This window comes from Rana temporaria, chromosome 4, assembly GCF_905171775.1.
Source record: "Rana temporaria chromosome 4, aRanTem1.1, whole genome shotgun sequence".
NCBI lineage: Eukaryota > Metazoa > Chordata > Amphibia > Anura > Ranidae > Rana > Rana temporaria.
Genome location: NC_053492.1, coordinates 225,491,219 through 225,512,246, shown reverse-complemented (window position 1 = coordinate 225,512,246; position 21,028 = coordinate 225,491,219). Strand labels below are relative to the sequence as shown.

The following is a 21,028-nucleotide window of genomic DNA, read 5'->3' as shown; positions in this document are numbered from 1 at the left end:
TACACCCAGTGAAGTGAACAGCCTCAGATGACGCAAAGAGATTAACCAAATCTCCCTACATAGGTTTTACATGTATAGCTGCTGTCTTGACATTTATATACCGTTTAGAAAGTTCAGCTTTTGTTAGGAGATTTTCTCTTCCTGGTTAACAGTGTGATGTCTGGGCATACAGCCAAGATGGCTTACACTGCTGATTGGAGGAAAGGCACACACCCCCTATCATCATAGGCAGAGACTCAGAGGTGTTTTGTAATAGGAGCTGCCCTCTGCTAATCTATTTTAGAAACCTCCTTTGACAAAAGATTCAGGCTGCTTTTGACTAAAAAAAAAAAAAAGTCAGGAGTTCTCAGTTTGATAACAGAGGAACCGTTCAGAAGAGAGCTCATTGAAAAAAGAGATAACAAAATACTGCAGCCATATGTGCCCAGCTCAAATTTCATGAATCAGGTTTACATCCACTTTAAATTTGCGTGCACCTGTAAATTGGCAACAAACTTCAGTACCCTAAATGTTGCTACATAAAAGCCCACTATAGGTCATCAGTTTAGTATTATGGAGGTCTGGCGCTAGAAATATTGCTCTAACTCTAGCGTGCGCAGCGATATGCAACATATGTTTCAGCAACACTTTCATGCTTAAGCGCCCGTGATGCATGCATTTACGTTCGTAAATGCAAATGTGTGGCGTGTGGGACAGCCAGTCCCCCCCTGATCCTTACCCATTAGCAAAGTAGTTAATCTAATGTGGGCTATCTTTTTAACACCATTTTAATTGCCAAAATTGTGAGACTGTTCGCAAGAACCACTTGCGTAGAACCCAAACTGGAAAATTGTTAAAGATAACTGGGGGGGGGGGGCTGGAACCATTTTTATCCAATTAAATTATCTTCCCCACCACCGATAAAGGAAGTTTACACCACAGAGAACATTTCTCATGGAATTTACGTAATATTGGTAATAAGTTAAACCTAATCTATTCAGTAGGGTCAGGGGAAATCTGTATGCCTAGATATCTGAAAGTGGAAACCACTTCCACTGCCCTCACACACACTGGCAAGGAAGTGGGTCCAGGGGCAGTAGAACTGACTTGTTCCAGTTTATGGAAAATCCAAACCGTTTTTCAAAAATGATTGATAAGTGCCATCACTGCCTGCAACAACCCCTGTGCATCACCAGATACAACAGTGTCATCCTCATACAATGATACATCTGTTCTTTGCCCACTTTTAAACCAAACTATCCCAGGTGATGCTCGAATACTAGCAGCCAAGGGCTTCAATGCCAGGCAAAGAGCAGGGGGGACACACAACACACCTGTCTAGTGCCCCTGTGTGACTCAGAGAGCTCCCCGTTAACTCTTATGCGAGCAGAAGGCAGCATAAAGCACCTTTAGCCACTGAACGTCTTACCCACTCCAAGACTTCCCACAGATAGGACCATTCCACACTGTCAAAGGCATTGGAAGCGCCCAGTAAAAATATTGCCCCGTTACCTGTATTGTCTATAGGCATTTGCAGGTTCAAGAAAATATGTCTAAGGTTCTGATCTGTATAGCGAGTAGGAATAAAGTCACATTGATCCCTACGGACTATCTTATGTTTGACTTTTGACAATCTCAATGCCAACACCTTGGCCAATAGTTTGACATCCGATGTTAAAAGGGAGATGGGTCTAAACAAATCTGCCAATAGAGCATCTTTGCTCTTGCCGATTGCGGTAGCTTCCCTGACTCTAGAGCCCCATTATACACTTTGGGCAATGTAGGCAGCATTCGTTTCACATAACGCTCAGATGGAAGTCGATCCGTTCCAGGAGAATTCTCATTAGGAGCCTGTTTAAATGCCAGGAGTTTCTCCTCTGTTAGTGGCTTGTTAAGCAATTTTTCATCCTGGGCCAAAAGGCAAGGCAAGTGAGCCTTCGTCTAAGAAAGAGGCCATTTAACTCCCAGTAGATGAGTAGGATCATTGTAAAATAAACAAAACACTTGCAGAATGACTTGTGTTGAATTCCTAAGACAGCCCTGAGAATTGTGTAATTTATCAATATGTGCTGAGCATTGTTGCTTACGTATCAGCATCTCTAGCATATGTCCTGTGCTTTCTCCCTCCTCATAATGCATTTGGTGTAGAAAAAAAAAAAAAATAGGATTTTTTGTACTCACCGTAAAATCCTTTTCTCTGAAGTCCATGGACGGACACTGCTCCCTAAATCTTGACAAGTGGGTTATGTTCCCTGTTTACAGGAGAGGACTAGGCAGAAACATGTTAAATAGTTAAATACATGTTACATTAACAGAGTTGAACAGCCCCGCCCAGGGGGCGGTCCCTCCAGACATAACCCTCCTCACTGCAGCTTGCAGCCTCAGTTCGTAACAAGCAGTACAAACCTAAAAAGGAGGGGTGGGAGCTGTGTCCATCCTTGGACTTCAGAGAAAAGGATTTTACGGTGAGTCCAACTATTTTCTCTTATTGTCCATGGACGGACACAGCTCCTTAAATCTTGACAAGTGGGACGCCCCCAAGCAGTGTAAAAAAAATGAGGGGTGGGAAATATATCAGTAAAACCAATTTTAACTTCACCCCAAAACCAGCAGAGGTGCAACTTTAAACAGACGCCGGCAAAAACTAGCAGCTGAAAAAAACATAAGATGCACTCACAGCAACCATGTAAATTCTGGAAAAAGCGTGAACGGACGAGCAAATCGCCGCCTCCCACACCTATGAGACCAACGCATGATGTCGGGGAAAAAAAAAAAAACAGGAAGCATCAATTGCCCTGGTCGAAAGTGCTGTGACTGGAAAGGGGGGCCCGCCCCTTAAGAGCATAGGCCTGTATGACGGCCTGCCTGATCCACCGAGAGATGGTGGTCGACGAGACCGCCAGGCCTTTTTGTGGACCAGACACCGACACAAAAGAGTCAGAAGCTCCAAAACTGAGCCGTAGTAGGCTGGTATACCCGCAAAGCACGTACCACGCCTAATGTATGAAAGGTCGAAACCTCCTTCGGAAGAAGGGAAGGTTGAGGGCGCACCATCACCTAATCCTTATGGAGGATCAAGCATGGCGGCTTGCAAGACAAGACCGCCAACTCAGAAACCCCTCTAACAGAGGTAAAGGCCACTAAAGGGGCCACCTTCTGAGATAGTGTCAAGAGAAAATCTCTCTGACGTTTCCAAAAGGAAGGTTCCTAAAGAACCGAGGGCACCAGAGTCAAAACTCATTGGAGAAGAGATGGGCCAAGAGGGGAAAGTATATGACAAACCCCCTGCACACAAAAAGGGGCCCACCAGGGAACGGGCCGCAAAAAGGCCACTGAAAGAACACAGCCAAGGCTGAAATCTGTCCCCAAACGGTGCTTTAAGCAATTTTTAGATCCACTCCAAGCTTTAAAAACAGCCGTGGACGTCACTCCATCCCTTCGCACCAAGAGAGGTGCGACGGTAGATCCTCCGGAAGAAGACCTGCTGAGATGACCATGTTGAGCAAGTCAGTGACTGTACAACAGGAGGAAGTATGGGACCTTGAGACAGAGGAAACTCCTGCCCTGGCAACCGCCAGGGTACCTCCGCTACCAAGCGCCCGATATCAGCGTACCAGCGGAAGGAAGAAACAACTTCCCGGACCGAAGAGTCGGGGATCTCTGTCACCAATTCAGAGAGACTGACTAGGTGACGCACAGGAATCTAATGATTTCAGAGACAAGAGATTTTTACCACCTGGACAGTATTTCCCCTGGAAAACCAGGGTGTGGAACTGGGCATACAGTAGCGCCTTGAAGGAGGCTACCCACAGGCCCCGAACCAGCAGGCGCCCGGAGAGACCGATTGCGTGATGCCAATACCTTCACCGCAGACTGAAGAGTCTGCAATTTCTCCAGGGGAAGAAGGACCTTTGCCACCGAGGAGTCTGGATCAACACTAGATACTCCAACGCTGAGTCGGAACCTAGCATGCCCAGGATTTGAACCCTGGGTCGTACACATGGAGGGCAGGCTTGCTGCCACTGAGCTACACCTTCTGGCCTAAACGTTTAACACCCACCCGAATCTTCGGAGGGTCTGAATGGGAATAACCCATCCACTAGGTCGGAGACAGAAGCTGCTCTCAGAAGAAAGTCGTCCAAGTAGCCAATGAGGCAAAGCCTCGCTGTCCCAACAAAGTTAGGATAAGTGCGAGCTCCTAGCTGAAAACCCATGGTGCCGACGCCAGATCAAAAGGGAGGGCGACAGGCTGGCAGAGACCCTCTCTCATCACGAAGCACAGAAAAAAAACACTGACATGTGCAAAACGGGACATGCATGTATGCGTCCCTTATGTCTGAGGACGTCAGGACATCCCCCGGATGGAGCACAGCTACCACCGAACAAATGGATTCCATGCGGAACTACCCGACGTTCACAAAAGGTATTTAGGGCCTGAGGCCCATAGAAAACCCCAAAACTCTCGTCCTGCAGGAAAGGTAAAATTACCAGGCAACTTAGCAAATCCCACACTGCCCAAGGCAGACCGACGGGCCGGGAGAGGAAGACACGAGGAAAGAACTTTGTTCTGTGGATAGGAGAAAACCCTATCTAGTACTCTGAAGAGACCACCTCGCAGACCCACTGGTCAGAGAGCAGGGAGGTTTCACTGAATTGTGAACCTGCAAGTCGCCCCTCCCACCTAGAGACAGGGAGGGAAGGCTACATACATGGGCAGGATTTGGGTGCCGGAGTGATCGGCTTACGCACCCAGGGACGGATTAGTCCCCCAGCTGGGCCTTTAAAGGCCTGGGAGGGTTGCCCCTAAATAATACACACACATAGTGTGTATGTATATTATGTAGGTGCATGCACACATGCCTTTGGAGGAAACCGGAGAACCCGGAGGAAACCCACGCAGACACAGGGAGCGACAATGCAAGCTCCAGGCAGATTGGCGTCAGTGTCCGGATTCGAACCAATGGCTCTTGCTGCCAAGTAATGGAGTTAAGCACTACACCACTGTGTGCATAAAACAATTCTGAAAACAGACGCCCTGGATAACAAGGGCGCAGCCTAATAACCTCAGGAGAGAGTCGGTGCTCCTCCACTGTCTGGTGCAAAATGCTCACTCCGTGAGTTGTATACAGCACTAGGGGTCAGGACTACTCCAAGATGGCCGCCGAGCGTTCAGAACGCGGCCACAGGAAAATGGCCGGCACAATGTAAGCTGCGCCATAGCGCGGCTACGACAAAATAGGCGCCAATGGGAGTTTTCAATGTAATTGAAAAACCCCCCAAAAAATGGTGCCAGCGCCGACTGAGACCCCAGTGTAGTGGCCACAATAGGCCACAAGCCAGACCCCAGCATGGTAAACATTGAACGGGTCAGTACTTCGGATCTTCTATCAGTCAGATCCATACAAGCGGGGGTTACCGCCCAGCGGTGAGGGACCACAAAAGCCCTCAGCGGCTTTTCTCATTCCGCATCTCAGAAAATATCAAAGAAGGGCACAGAAGGAAAAAACCTACACAGCGGTCTGATTTGTGTGATCCAAAAAAGACAGAGCCCTCGGCGGAAACCCAGCTGCACTGAGTCCTTTGCAGCAGTAAAAAGCGCACCCATAAATGCCTTATTCTGCTTTTTTTTTTTTTTTTTTATAAACTAGGTGCCTGGTCCATGGCTTCATAACAGAGCATTCCCCAGGGGAGAACGGTGGGAGAGGGCACTCTTTACCGCCCGCAGTCCACCCCCACCCTGGCACAAACGTGTCCAGGACTAACAATAAAAACTCTGTGGGAATCCCAGGTGCTAACACCTGCTGCCACCACCAGCATGTGGGGAAGGACCCAGATACTAACTCCAATATTTACATAGTGTGTATTATAATATGCACACCTGTCCATACAAATAGACAAAAGCTCCTAGAGTCCTATTCAGGGCCTCTTACCCACTTGCTGCGCTGACCAGGGGTAACCAGGGGACTCCCTCAGGAGCTATGACTCGGCATTAGTTATTAATGCGAAACGCGTCAGCTGTTCATCCCACTGCTTGCTGTTTGTATGCTGTGCATTTTTCCTTTTTAATAAAGAGCACGTCTTCCTTTTAAAAGACCTATTTGGAGTGCGGCTGTCCATCTATTCTCTCATCTGCATAAGGAGACTGCCCAGCGTTTCCTGTGAGAGGAAAATAACCATGAGGTAACTTCTGCAGGGACCTGTGTTTAAACAGGAAAAGCCTCCTAGGGCTTTTTTTATTTAAGGATAAGACAGATACAGCATAAAAAGCAAAACCGTTAAAGGTGTCACCAATCAGTCAGCGTCTTCTGAAGTATAATCATAAACATCTGTGCTCATCACAGGGCTTTTTACCTCACAGGAAAGCCCAATACAAAAAAGAAAAAACACAGGCCAGATAACACAGTCCCCTCAGGAAGGCCCCCTCCCCCCTGAAAGCGGCAATGTTAACAATGCAGCAAGGGAAAGGAGCAGGGAAGGGAGGAGAAGGGACCCCCGAACCCCAGGAATGCCCAGCCATACCAACCCACCGAAGGAGGAGGGACTGTACTTACCTGTCCAAGCGAGGACTCGCTGACGCATTCCTGACAGAACTACAACCAAAATGGAGGTAGCTGTCGGCCCGGTCCACTGAGTGAGACAACACCACAGCCCAGTCATATGTGGACCTCGGAGCCAAACTCTCCCCCCCCCCCCAGGAGTCATGGGGTATGGCGTGGCAGACCAAGCCTCTTTGCAAAGGTGTGCCCACGCTTGCTGGTCGGACTGAGTAGACTACAAGGATCTATATTATCCAGCCTGTCTCTCAGCCGACAGTTGAAAGAAGATTCTCCAAGAAAAAGTAAAATAAGATAAAATTTCTCCTCAGGGCGCTGGGCCCAAAGGGAGCCAAACGTCCTTCTCCTTTGCTAGGCAGAACGAAACGGAGGCTGCAAGCTGCAGTGAGGAGGGTCATGTCTGGAGGGACCGCCCCCTGGGCGGGGCTGTTCAACTATGTTAATGTAACATGTATTTAACTATTTAGTTTTACCTGTCTTGACATTGACTGTGCAGCCAGCCAAGCATGCTTTGGGTCATCCGAGGGATTGTAAACATAGGCTTCCTCTGTTCTCCCAGCTTCCACCATGATAAATGTTTCCCAAACCCTTGTAGAGGTTTTTATATTTTTAATAAGGGTATATGACTTGACCCCTCATGAAAGGCATTAGTTGTATCCCACATAACCCAAACATCTGCTGATCTAATATTAGAACGGAAGGAGGATGTTAACAATTCAGGGATGGGGTCCAGATTATTAAACAGTTAACTAAAAGGGATTTAATTTCCAGCTAAAGTGTCGCGGGTCTGTAGGGAACACTAGTTCCACCCGAAAAGGGGAGTGATCCGAGATATGCCTGGGTTCATATTGGGAGGCTGTTAAAAGCAAAAGAAAATAACTGCTGCCTAGGCCCAGGTTTATCCTGTATAAACCATCATAAAGTAGCAGAGTACCATGAGAACATTTTTGTAGGAGCGACTCTCCCAGTAGGGGAGGAATTTTGAGAAGTAGGGAATAATTTATACCAATGAGAATCTAGCAAATTTTTGTAGGCCCCCCCCCCCCACCGCTAGCAGTGGTGTGTCAGGATAACAGGCCATATAACTTCCCCAATGTTTTGAGAACCTCAGCCGAAAATGGTGGAGGGATGTACACCCCTGCAATTAAGCAAGACACACCATACAGCTCACATAGAATAAACACATAACGACCATTGGAGTCAGTGAGCACATGCTTGCATAACAATATGCCTACACCTCTAGCATAGGTCGAATAAGTTGCATGATACTGGTACCTAAAAGTGGTCACAGACAAGGAGGCGTAGCAGGTGAGAAATTAGTTTCTTGAAGGCACACAATGTCCGCCTTCAAACGTTTAACAGTTTGAAAGACAGCCAAACATTTCAGTGTTACCAAGGCCTTGAACATTCCAGGACAAGATCCAGATTGTATTAGCCATAAAATAATAAAACAAGCAATGGGCAGCCACCAGTGAGGCTCACAGCACAGGAGTTTGCCTTGTATTCATCTAGTGGAGAAGTCACCTGAAATGCCACGGTTACGCCCCTCACACACCAATTCCGGAAGTGAGACAATGGAAGGCAAATGTATAGTCAGCATTTTAGGTAAACATAAGCCAGAGGGGGGTATCCCTATAAAAAAGGGTCAGCACAAAAAAGTTGGAGACAACTAAAAATAAAAATAGAAAATGTCAGAAAAATAAAACTGAGGCCCAACCTAGACCACCAAAACAAAACTTGCAGATCCAACTGTCCGCTTGGGACTTCCATACTGGGGGAGTTTAAAGATGTTCTAGCAAACTTCAAAAACAGCAGTTTGGCTTGGAAGAGCATTGCCTACTGTATATTGAGGGCCCTGAGGCGTCATTTTACATCCGTCGATTTCGTCCTCTGCTTTTAAACTTCAGCAGCCTAATCCGGGAATAAGGAGATTTTAGTATTATCCATAACCAATGCACCATTCATACCTCGTGCCTTAGCCAGAATCACATCTCCGTCTTTGCAATTTAACAGTTTAAAACAGGAAGGAGTGAGGGGGTGTCCCAGAGGTAGGGGCGCATAGGCACTATGTGCCCTCTCCACAGAGAACATGGGAGTAAATGACTCCTTTCCAAATCACTGTGACCAGCCAAGACTCAAAAGTAACAGGATTTTTCCCCTCTGCTTTTGCGGGGCATACAGATTGCCCGCACATTATTGCACCTCATTCTAGTCTCCAAATCATCAAGGTGAGTGGCATGTTGGGCAGTCATCATATTTTGTTTAACATCTTGCATTAATGGCTCCAGGTCATGCTCCACTGTACTGACCCGTCCCTCCAGGGCGGATGTTCTTTCCAGCAGTTTTTGTAGGTCATGCCTGATAAAAGAAACTTCCGCCTTTATCTCAGCTGTCAGAACGGTAATGGAAGTGGTGCAATTAGTAACCGCTACTACGATGTTTCCAAGAGTGTGCTCCGGGCATTCCCCCAAGGATAGGAATAGCGCAGTAGGGAAAGCAGACTGTGCACTTACTTACCAGATCCTCCAGTGTCACCTTGTCATTTGCCTCAGATTGAGCGCCTGAAGTCCTCAAGGGAGGAGATTGAAGAGGCGGGTGTTTCCTATGGGGAGGACCTTGAGGAGAATTTCTGTGCAGCCTCCTTATACTTGTCTATACGTTGCCAATGGCGCTGCTGCTGTGTTTCAGTCAATCAAGGATGAGAATCTCGGATGGTCAAGCGACTCGTGGACATTGCTGGACAGAGACAGACCTCAGGTAAGTATTGGGGGGGGGGGGGGCTGCTGCACACGGAAGGCCTTTTATCTTAATGCATTAAATGCATCAGGATAAAGAAAAACCTTCTGCCTTTACAACCCCTTTAATATAGGCAGGTATGTTAATCTGTTACATCCTCTCAGAGCTGAAATGCCATTCACAATGAAAGTACAATAATACAAGCATTATGAAACCTAACATTCACTATGCTCCCCCACCCCACCATGTACCTGAGAACAAGAAATACCTGGAACTTCTGGTTATGGAAAAGCATGTAAAATCACTCTCCAATCTTCCCAAATGACACCACTGGTACTTGCTATCTAACCAGCCAACAAACTGTCATGATTTGAAGCAAAAGTCATTCCTTACAGCCCTCAGCTGAATGGAGAGTCATAGGAGCAAGAGCATGCTTGCACTGGGCAACGCACAGGTTCACTTTAAATTTCTAAAATACACCAATATGTCAAAGTGAAAACTTATTGTACCATTTACCAGGGACATATTTATTATTAGGGCACTCTGTCCTTTCATGTAAATATAAGACGATCTGCATCCTAGCCATTTTTATGATGTGATACATCTGCAATGCATCACTATCTGAAGCAGCGGTTAGGGCTTCAAGGCTCAGTTTCGTGTGTATTATGCTAATATAGATTACACATAAAATATAAATTGTTAGAAAAATATTTGTACTCGTTCTAAGCAGCATCTGAAATGCTGAACATAGTAGCTCACTGCAAATTCATACATAAATTCAAAGCACAATCTCCTTTTTAAAACATTGTGGCATAGCAGATCAAGGTTTTGCGATATGGTTCCTTGTGGGAGTAGCATCTGATTATTGAAGCCATCACATTTTGGCGTTATCTGATTTATGCTTTGCATTTAAGCTTAATCACAAAAAAAATGCAACTGTTTGTCTTATGAAACATTCATGGTTTGGGAAAAATCTATACTTCAACTACAGGAATATTAAATAGGACAAAATATCCCCTAGCTAGAAAACAAGAGTCAGGCACTGCTTTGAAAAACATGTTTCATCCAACAGAGCACCAGAAAGGAAATAAATGCAAGACTCAATATCATATTAAAAACACACAGTATTAGCAGTGTTATGGGATTAGTTATGGAAAAAAAACTGAAAAAAGGGTACATGAGTGGTATGGCCACTTGTAACACAAGCAATTAAACTTAAAGTCTATACTAGAGAACATGTTCATAACTTCATAAAATGCCAGCACTTGCAGGTAATACCAGAGAACAACATTGTCAGAATAATGTTGCTCATTGTAAAATTGCAAAGACTTTAAATATATCATATATATTACATAATAATTGCAATAATCTGGAGAAATCTGTGCACAAGGGAGAAGCACATTGTTGGTGTCCATCATTTTCGAGCTCGCAGATGGCACTGGTAAACCTCAAACAATGAAGCCATATCTTAGGACTAAATAACCTAATGCAGATGTGCAGGCAGCCTGGATTACGTGGTCGCACCACTTCAGAAATACAAAGGACAAATTGCAATTACACTGGGTACCACACTAGGCACAAAGGCATTATACATTACATAACAAAGCCCCCTGAAGGAGATGGATACACAAGTGTTCCAGAACAGACCTGAAAATTCTCAGGCAAAACCCCATGAAATAAATGCAAGCATAAGGCCCCTTTTCACACTAGGTGGATCCATCTGAGCGGAGTCCACCAGCGCAGCAGGAGATCTCTCCGTGGATCTCCGCTGAGCCGGCAGATGACAAGTCCCTCTCTGCTACCTGAGCAGGGAGGGGCTTGTGCAGCGCCACTGTCTCCTATGGAGAGAACTGATGAACGGATAGCATGTCCGTTTTCATCAAATCTCACCGGATCCGATATGGACGGATGGCGGCGTATCGCCATCCATCTGATTTTAGCGGATCGGATGTCAGCGGACATGTCTCCGCTGACATCCGACTCTCCATAGAGATGTATGGAGCGGCTGTTCAGGTCCGCCGACAAAACTGACAGGCGGACCTGAACGGTCCGTCCATGTGAAAGGGGCCCAAGAGAAAAAATTGAGTATGTAAGAAGAGTTTTCTGAAAGGCTGATCAGTCTATGGTGATCAGTTTTACTTGGGATGCCTTCAGCCACTTCATAAATAGGCTAGCTAGGAAGAGCTACATCTTGCCAACTGCTTAATAATCACTCTGAAAATATGAAATACAATTTAAAATAACTGCATTCTAAGAATGGCTTAGCATTTGGTCAAGAATATGAAAATAAAATGTTATTTCCTTTAGATGCTAATGCTTTTTTAATTTCCAATAATGCTGCCAAAAGCAGCACATGATGGTTTACACCATGCAATGTGACCTTGACAAGGAAAGCAATAAACATATATAATCTGGAGAAAATCCTGCACATTGAAATGCCTGTGAAAAGGATAAAGTAGATGATATGCCAAATTCAAAGCAAGATTCTAGTCAAAGAGATTTTGCTCTTGCACAGAAAAATAGCCATTATAACAGTATCTGATTTCAATATAGGAACAAGTTTCATAATAAAAAAAACAACAAACATAAATAATGTAGTCATTTTGTTCCTGATGCAGAATGTTTTTGTCCTTTTAAAACAATGATTTTTTTTTCCTTGACAGAAGGAACATTTTTCTTGGAGCCAATCCCATATACATGTTCTACATTTTCCACTTAAAATGTTATGGAGAGGCATCAAGTTGATTGCAGCGTCCTCTGGGCTTGTGCGTCACTGGCAAGGACATATTTAAAAAAGCCAACCAGGATACAGGAGGTCCCATATGACTGTGCTCAGCTGATCCTGTCCATTGAATAAACAGGGCACAAGATGGGGGAATTTGACACATTAATGTCATGGGACTAGAATAAATTGAATTTCCAGGTAAGGCCATCTTTGCTACTGGGCATTAACACAATGGGATCACAGAAGAGTCACTGCTACACAGGCTTTTGTGTGTCATATTGAGGTATTTTACATATTCACATTTTAACAGAGCACCACTGGTGAGAAAACTTTAAAATATGTTTAGCCTGGATACAACAAAGCATTCTAAGGTTTAACATTTTTTTCCTGTCAACACAAATATTAAAACATTAAAATATCCCTTTTCAAAAATAATCCATACATACTCACTACTTAATGGCCCTGTAATGAAATAATTCCTTACCGTGTTCTTCTGCCCCCACACTTCCAGTCCTTTGAAGCAAACAGTGCACGTTAGTTGCGGTCATGTGCACTGCTCCAAGCACACTACAAAGTCTCTAGGCCATCTTGGGAGTGAGAAAGAGGGTGGCTACGCTCTTACTTACAGTGGTACCATGGAGAACAAATATAGCCACTCTCTAAAACAGTGGTTCACAACCTTTCTAGTGCCAAGACCCCTTGATAAAAAATTCCCAAGTTGTGGACCCCCAACAGTAAAATTTTCGTAGCATGGGTTGTCGGCACCCAAGGCAAGACAACTTGCACCCCCTAACTCACAGACATTTAGTGCTCCCGAGTCCCTTCCATTCGTACAGTATTAAATAACCCCTTATGGAACTTGTTAGGATGTACCACTCTCGCTCTGTTCTCCTTTCTTTCCCTTTTATCTCTCTCTATCCTAAGGTCTTGTCCCCCCCCATCCCTCTCTCTAGCCGCCTGTCTTGTTCTTTCTCTCCCTTTTTCTTTGTCCCCCCTCTGTTCCTCTCCCTTCCATGTATTCGCCATTTTAATTCCTTTCCTTACTCCTTGATGGGGTGGTGGAGGGAATGTGACAAGTGGCAGTGCTGGCGGGGAGTTGGGATGAGCGGCAATTCTGGGGGAGTTCTGATAAGCCGACTTGGGAGCTCTTGATCAAGGTCATCACAGGTAGTGTTACTCACTGTGTTTCCAGCTCTGTGGTGTCTCGCAGCAGTGACACCGATGCCGAAATCAGGAGATAGGGTCTCCCCCAGCCCCTCCCACTTCACATTTCTCACCAGTCAGCTGACCTTTATTCTCTACCCCCCCAACCATACCACAAACTGAATGGGCGGCTGCAAAGAGTCTGAGTGGGTGGTTGCGGGCTCCAGGAACAGCCCAGTTGGGCGGCCACAGGCTCCAGGGACAGCTGCGAAAAGGCTGGGAGAGTGGTGTGGGCTTAAGGAACAGCCCAGGATTCGGTGACCCCTGGAAAATCATCAGTCAACCCCCGAGGGGGTCCAGACCCCCAGGTTGAGAACCACTGCTCTAAAAAGTCAAATTACAGCAGCAAAAGTGAGAAACATAAGGTTGAGTCAAGAATCCAAACTTTTTTTCTTTAAACCAGAGTTTTGTGCCACCAAGTATATACTTTACTCAAAAGATTATAGAGCTCAGGAATTGGTAAAGAAAAAGTCCCTGCAATGAGGGAAAGCACCTCTTAGACAAGTGTCCTCACTGGAAGAGTCCCTCTAATCCTGTTCTGGTGGCAGCCTAAAATCTGTGGCTTCTCTTAAGTTTATGAAGTAAATCACAAAGTGAATCTCCAAAGACAACACACAATAAAAACAAAACAAAAAAAAAACACAAGGTTCTAATCCCTTAGAATAGTTTAGATCAATTTAAAGCTTAACAGGCAAACAGAAAAATACACATAAGAAATACATAGCCATTTCACCTGCCAAAAGAGTTGTCTACCTGTCCATCTAGTTCTGAGATTAACACACAGCTCTGTCACACAACACAACCCTGTTTGGCAGCTCACTGGCTCCTTGTAGTTATGAGATCAAAGGATTCTCACTTCACTGGACTGCAAAAAAGAAAATTGTTACTGTATCACGGCAAGCAGGATGACAAGCTTTTTCATGGTTTACAATGCTCAAAGCGCTTTTTCAAAGTCTGACTGGCTTCTTAGATTGTTTCTACCCATCCTAGTCTGACCAGCAGCTAACTCAGGTAGGAAATCACAGACACCCTGCATCCGCAGTGGGACTAAGGCTTCTGCCAACATTTTTTTGTTTATAGGATTTTTAACAAAGTCGAGTTTATCCTCACCGTTCGCTGCAAATGCTTGAGATTCCTGATGTTTGAAAAATTTTAGGTATGCATCCTTTGATTTTATGGATGCCATGGAACATTTCAGTAAGAGGATTCTTCTGACTGAGAAAGGTGGAGTCTGAGCAGAATTTCCTGGACAAAACTGATCATTTTAGAGGTTTTAAATTCAGGGCCCTAAAGGATTCCTTACTAGATCGATGCCCATGTCCTCAAGGGCTAGGTCTGTGTTCTTAGATGCTGAAGTTGGATGCACACTTTATCCAGATTTCTTATTCCAGAAGGACGCTGGATAAATCAAAAAGGGAAATATCCTTTGATGATATTTAAAGAAAGGTTTACTCTCCAGATCCTGCCATTCTCTTTTGATTAAGTCGGAGAGAAGCTTGTGAACAGGGAAATCATGCCCCAAACGCTGAACGCGCCTCATGCACCAGAGCTAATCATTAGACATGAAGATCTCATAAAAAAATATATATATAATAAATAAAAAAATAACATAAATTAGTTACCATTGTGTGCCAGAAGCACAGGTTCACCTGTAGAAGTTTGAACACACATACCGAATATACAGTATAATTCTACTGATGTCAGGGTTTTGCAGGTACTAAGAAACCAAAAACACTGATCATTTTTAGTGGTCAGGCTATTTTGGGCCAACAGTAGATTGTTTTATGAAACTGGACTGGATTATTTCCTAAGTGCACAAAATATAAATGGATACTAATATTTATAGGTAAAGTTGATCCAGGGAATATCCGACTGCCTCTGGGGGGGGGGGGGGGGGGGAGGGTAGAAAATATAATTTTTCCCCTCCTGGAGAAAATCAGACAATGCTCTGTTGGAGAACGTTTTGCCTTCCTATGTGGGCATTGGATAGTGTATATGGAGGTTGTGTGTGCCTCAGTATCTTTCTCTGTTGGTTGAACTGGACGGATTTTTCGCTTTTTCAACCAGAATAACTATGTGACTATGTAACAGAGGCATTCAGTCCCATAGATAAACCTGAATACAAACTGAATGTGTGTGAAACTGTGGGTTTGTTTTACTAAAGGTAAATGGGTTGTGCGCTTTGCAAGGGCAGTTACTCCACAGCTTAGTAAAAGAGGTAAAGCTTCACTTTACAAAGAACACCCACTCACATGCAAGGAGAACACACACAAAAAAAAAAAAAGTGCCTTTTTGCTTACACATGATTGGATGATGGAAGTCAGCAGAGCTTCCCCTCATTCACTACCCTCTGGAGCAACTGCACTTGCAAAACACACAATCCAGTTTCCTTTATTAAATCCACCCCAGTATATTGTCCATATAACCAATAAACATATTTTTCAGTTAAGGCATGGTACAGTGGGAAACCATTTTTAGCGAAAATTTCTTTAGCTATAAAGGCAACACGGTAGACCAAAGGTAATTCTTATGCTTGAAATGTCATCCATTACATTATTTTCTCTTTTACTCCAACAATGAAATTAGCACGAGCCCCACGGGGAAGGTTAGGTGGGCACACAGTCCTTACATCCTAATGTGAGCCAGAGCACTGATTAAATATGCATTCTGCCTTCCTCTGAACACTACCAGTTTGCAGACAATTAAATTACCATTTAGCCCCATAGAAAAGTAAATCATAGTGAAGTAAATCTTACATTTGCAGGCGCATCCCATTGACAACAGAACAACTTTGAAAAGATCAAACAACCTCAAAGGAACAGAACTGTTGATTAGGTCTGCTGCACAATAGATCTCAGGAAACTAAAGTAATTAAAAATTTCAAGATAAGACCTGAAATCCTAATAATGGAAAGCTTAATGTAAAACTATCATTTGTCATTTAAGGGTACGTGCGGACTATAATTAACTGTATCCCACAAGAGAAATTATGCTCTTCTAGCTTCACACATGAAATTACATTCACTTTATAAAATGATGGCAACATCAGCACTGGAAGAGGTAATAGACTACAATACAATACTCCCTGTTAGAGAAAACATCTTGAAAATTATAAAAGTGGCATCAGGGGACTTGAAACACATTGGTCAAATGATGTTCAAGTTCAACGAGTGGGACAATTTAGGTGTATAAGTGGCAGTTTTGATAAGCAATCAGATGTCTAACACAACATACACTTTTACATAACAGTAGGGTCAAATTATTAGGAGGCCAGTGAAATCACCCATGGGGATTACAAATAAAGCAATCACAAGATCCTGACCCATACCTCCAAGCAGTAAGAGAAAGCACATATTCAGAATTGTTAAACAATACTGCCGGCGAAAAGTGATTTTGATAAATTTCAAAGCAGAAATCTCCTATTTGTTCATCATATAACAAATATAAATATTACCAGCTTAGTGATTTTATTGTATTTTTTTTTATGTATCAGGCCTTAACAGCAATAAAAAGCTGACAGTATTTAACGCCTCACTAGGAAGAAAGACGGAAAAAATGGAGGAGGAGGGAGGAGGGGTTTGGCTTTATATATAGTACACTTTAGGCAGCTACATGCAAAGTAATGGGCAGAAAGCATTTCTGGTGAAAATAAAACCCCCCTGTTAAAATAACACTCATTCCTGTTAGAAAGGCAACATCTTTGTTGTTTTGGCATCAGTCATGGTCAGCATTTAATATCTAGACATAGAAGTGTGTTTACCCAGAGATGATGGTAAAGCCCTGTGCTTGACAAATACGATTTTTTTTTCTTAACTGTATGCACCACACAAATCGCCAATTAGCCCCCAGCTACCATCTATTTACCTTGTGAGCTGCCCCAACAACATTACAATAGGGAAATGCTTATTTCTGGCTATAGACCAATTTCATAAGTCTCATGGTATGGCTGGAGCTGAAAAACCTACTTTCACAATGAATTAGCACATTTAAAAAATATATATTGTTGCATATTGTGACAAGTTAGAAATGTATTAATTACTGATAAGTCAGCTGTGATATAATTAGCTACAGCTGTAAATACATTAACAAAAAAATAAATGTTACTATATAAAAAAAACACGCAATTTATTACTTATATACCGTATTTTCCGGCGTATAAGACGACTTTTTGGATGCAAAAAAATGCATCCAAAGTCTGGGGTCGTCTTATACGCCGGTTACAGTCTCCGTCTGCTGCGAGCGTCAATGATTTAAAAGCCGCTCCTTCTCCTCAGAGTGTCCTGTAATAGGCGAAACACAAATCTTCCCAGCAGCGCCTCTGTTCTGTGTTCCTCCTATCACAGTTGCCTTCTCATCCTTGGACGAGATAAGACATCCGTGATCGGCGGAACACAGAACAGAGGCGCTGCTGGGAAAATTTGTGTTCCGCCTATCACAGGACAGTCTGAGGAGAAGGCGCGGCTTTCAAGCCATGGACGCTCGCAGCAGACAGCGACTGTCATGGCCTGGAAGTCAAATCAGCAAAACGTGAGTGATGGCACTGTTCAGGCACAGTGGGGGGCAAGTGATGGCACAGTGGGGGGGCAAGTGATGGCACAGTGGGGGGCAAGTGATGGCACAGTGGGGGGCATGTAATGTAATGGCACAGTGAGGCATGCAATGTAATGGCACAGTGAGGCATGTAAGGTAATGGCACAGTGAGGCATGCAACGTAATGTAATGGCACAGTGAGATTTGAAAAAGCCTGTTTCTGTCAGCGGTTCTGGAAACCCCTCAAGTTCCAGAAAGACTAGTAGGAAGGGAATAGTCTTATATGGCGAGTATATCCCAAAACCAACATTTTTCCTGGGAAATTAGGGGGTCGTCTTATACGCCGGCAAACACGGTATTCATTTTTTACAAACATACAGAGTAACCACATGTTGTACTTTGAGACTTCCCTTTCGAACTTTCCCCGCGTTTTCATTTAATAATTTAGCCTGCACAGCAGCCATTAAATGGATTTTACAAAGAAGAATCTTTGCTCAGTCTTTGACATTCCAGTAGTGACTTATTCTGTGAATGTGTTACCCCAACATTTTATATTCCGTATATGTGCCTTTTGTACCCTGTAGAAGAAAAACACTGAGCTGAAAAAGGATACTGGTCCGTTTGAGGTCTTCTAAAGTTTTCAGGAAGATTAGCTTCATAGAACACTCTTGCTCTTGTGTTTCCCATGTCCTGCATACACTATTAAGAAAAAGAAAAAAAATTAAGTGATTGTTACATGCAAATCTATGTATACATCAGTCTTTGGAATGTAATATTTGCTAATAAGTAGACTCCTTGCAAACCTGCAAAAAAACAGTATTTGCATAAAGTGAAAAATAGAATAAAGGACAGCTTCAAATACATGGAAATATTAACTTTTATTGTAAAATCTTTGCCCCCTACAACTCTGAACTTTTCTATTGGTCATTGAGGCTACCTATTACAATAAAATTACCTTTAAGATGGCTTTGGAGATGATGGGAAATCATACTTGCATTGATGGATGCAGAATCAGTCCCCCAGCGCCTCCAAGACTGAGAACCAAGCGATCACACCCCGTAGATCGCTCAGTTCTCTCAGCTCCCCAAGCAGAGAGCTGGTGACTGTCAGCCACAAGCTCTCTGCTCTGCCAAGAGCCCCACATTTGTAATGGCTATACCATTAAATCAGTTTCTTAGAGTAAAGTACATTACAGGACCTTAAAGCTTTATTATTCATTCAGTTGTATCCAACTATTTACAGGTTATTGGACACTGGCAAAAAGATAGTTGCAGGAACATACCCCTATATAATTCCTCTCTCTCAACTAGTCTTGGTTTTGTACCAAGCAGTAAGGAGGTTAAAAAGGTAGCAGATTTTACTGGCAAGTCAAAAATTCTATTTGGGTAGTCATACATTAGGGGGACACAGGATCTTAGGTCATTACCACTGGAGTGTTTAAAATCAGTACAACTGAGGGGTGGATCACACAGTAATCAATTACAAAAAGCCCACAAAACAATGGGCCAAGAAGGCTCAACAGACTCAAGGAGCAGCTTGTAGCACCTTAAAGTAAAACTATAGGCAAAACTCCCCCCCCTCCCCCATTTTTCCTGTCCCATAGCCAAAACAGGAAGCGAGAGGAAATCCCTGCAAATTATGGTAATCTCTTGGGGACCCCAGGTAACAAGAACTAGTGTGCCCACTAGAAAATTTCCCTTCTTACTTTTCTGAGGACAACCCAAAATGTGGGATTTTTTTACTTTCACTTTCAGTGATAATGGTAAATACCCTGGTTGGGGTGGAAGAAAGACAACATTAAGGAGGAAGGAGGTTTTAGGCTTCAAGACAACCTTGTCCAACACCAAGAAGGGCTTACAGGAAAAGGTTGCTAACTCAGAGAGCAAGAAAGGCCACCTTCCGAGTGATGTCAATCAAAAAAATAAGTTAAAAAAAAAAGGCAGTTTCGCAGGAGCACAGAGGACAAGATTAAAGTCATCAGCATACAGGGGGGAGATAAGTGTGCAACACCCTGAACAAAGGCCTTAAAGTGATTATTTGTATATAAAAGGAACAAAAAAAATACTTTACAAACATGTTATACTTACCTCCTCTGCAGTGGATTTGCACAGAGCAGCCCCGATCCTCCTCTTCTCGGGTCCCTCTTCTGTGCTACTGACCCTCCCTCCTGTTGAGTACACCAACAGCAAGCAGCTTGCTATGGGGGCACCCAAGCCAAGAGATAGTTGCAGGAACATGGAGGGCCATAGTTTGAGGACCCCCGATTTAGATGGTCCAGCTTAAAAAAAAAAAAACGAAAAAAAAAAAAAAACGCAGGTTTATCTGCTTTTTGAGTTTCTAATCAGATTTTTGATGCACAGTATTCTATTTTCTCCAAACACAGCTATTACTGACCACAACGAAGCAAAAGTAAAGACTCACTGAAAACGGCACAGTTAATGCAGGTCCGATTGTGCCAGTGTAAATGAGGTCATATCTCAGCAAACAAATACTTTGTGATGCACTTTGCTGCATTTCCCATTTTGCAGTTAAATGGACAAGAGAGATACACTGGGAGACATTTATCAAGCAAATTATCAACACCATTAGTTGCAAATCAAGCTGTGTCTCCTTCTGCAAAGTCTGACAGGTTCACAGACCTTTACTTTTATATTCCTTGGCAACTAAGGGCAGCAGATTGAAAAGTTCAATGACAGATTACGGAGGATACAAGAGATTTCCACTCTAAACAGATGTATATGAAGTGATCAGGGTCAGGTTTCCTTCAAAAACAAGTGCAGCTTTAGAGCAACTGAGGGAGGATTCTATGACTATAACCTTGTAATAAATCTGTCTGACAATTCATCTCACTGCTCCAGGTTTAGCATTGCTTTGCGAAAGGGTTCATAAATGCCCCACGCCTCGCAAAGTTTCAGTTTATAGAAATGCATTGCAATTCATATAAAAAAAAAAAAAAAGAAGAATGTTTTTTTTTTACTACATGGATGCACCAATCTGCCACTCAAGTCACTTGAATAGAATAAATAAAAACATGTATGTGATGTATACAAGTTTTTATAAATGCACATAACACAGCTAACTGCCATTTTCTTCTTTGTATCATAAATTACATCTCCTCTTCACTTTCCAGGATAATGAGATTTTAAATGCAGTGCAACAGAGTGCCATGGTCTAAAGAGTCTGTTAATTATGATTCAATGACTCCCACTTGTACGTCACTTTAATGCTCTGTATGCTTTTTTTTACATTTACAATTGAACAGCCTAAGGTTAACGTTTTTGTTATCACCAAAACAAACATTT

The 21,028-nt window shown here is 43.4% G+C and overlaps 1 protein-coding gene across 2 annotated transcripts in view; it reads right to left on the bottom strand.

The window, feature by feature from the left end:
• Positions 1-21,028, bottom strand: part of SMAP1 (small ArfGAP 1) — a 311,133-nt gene that overhangs the window by 183,133 nt on the left and 106,972 nt on the right. For both annotated transcript variants that reach the window (XM_040349919.1, XM_040349920.1), the window contains exon 3: positions 18,340-18,425. In XM_040349919.1, coding sequence (XP_040205853.1) covers positions 18,340-18,425 — 86 coding nt within the window. The remainder of the gene's footprint in view (positions 1-18,339; positions 18,426-21,028) is intronic.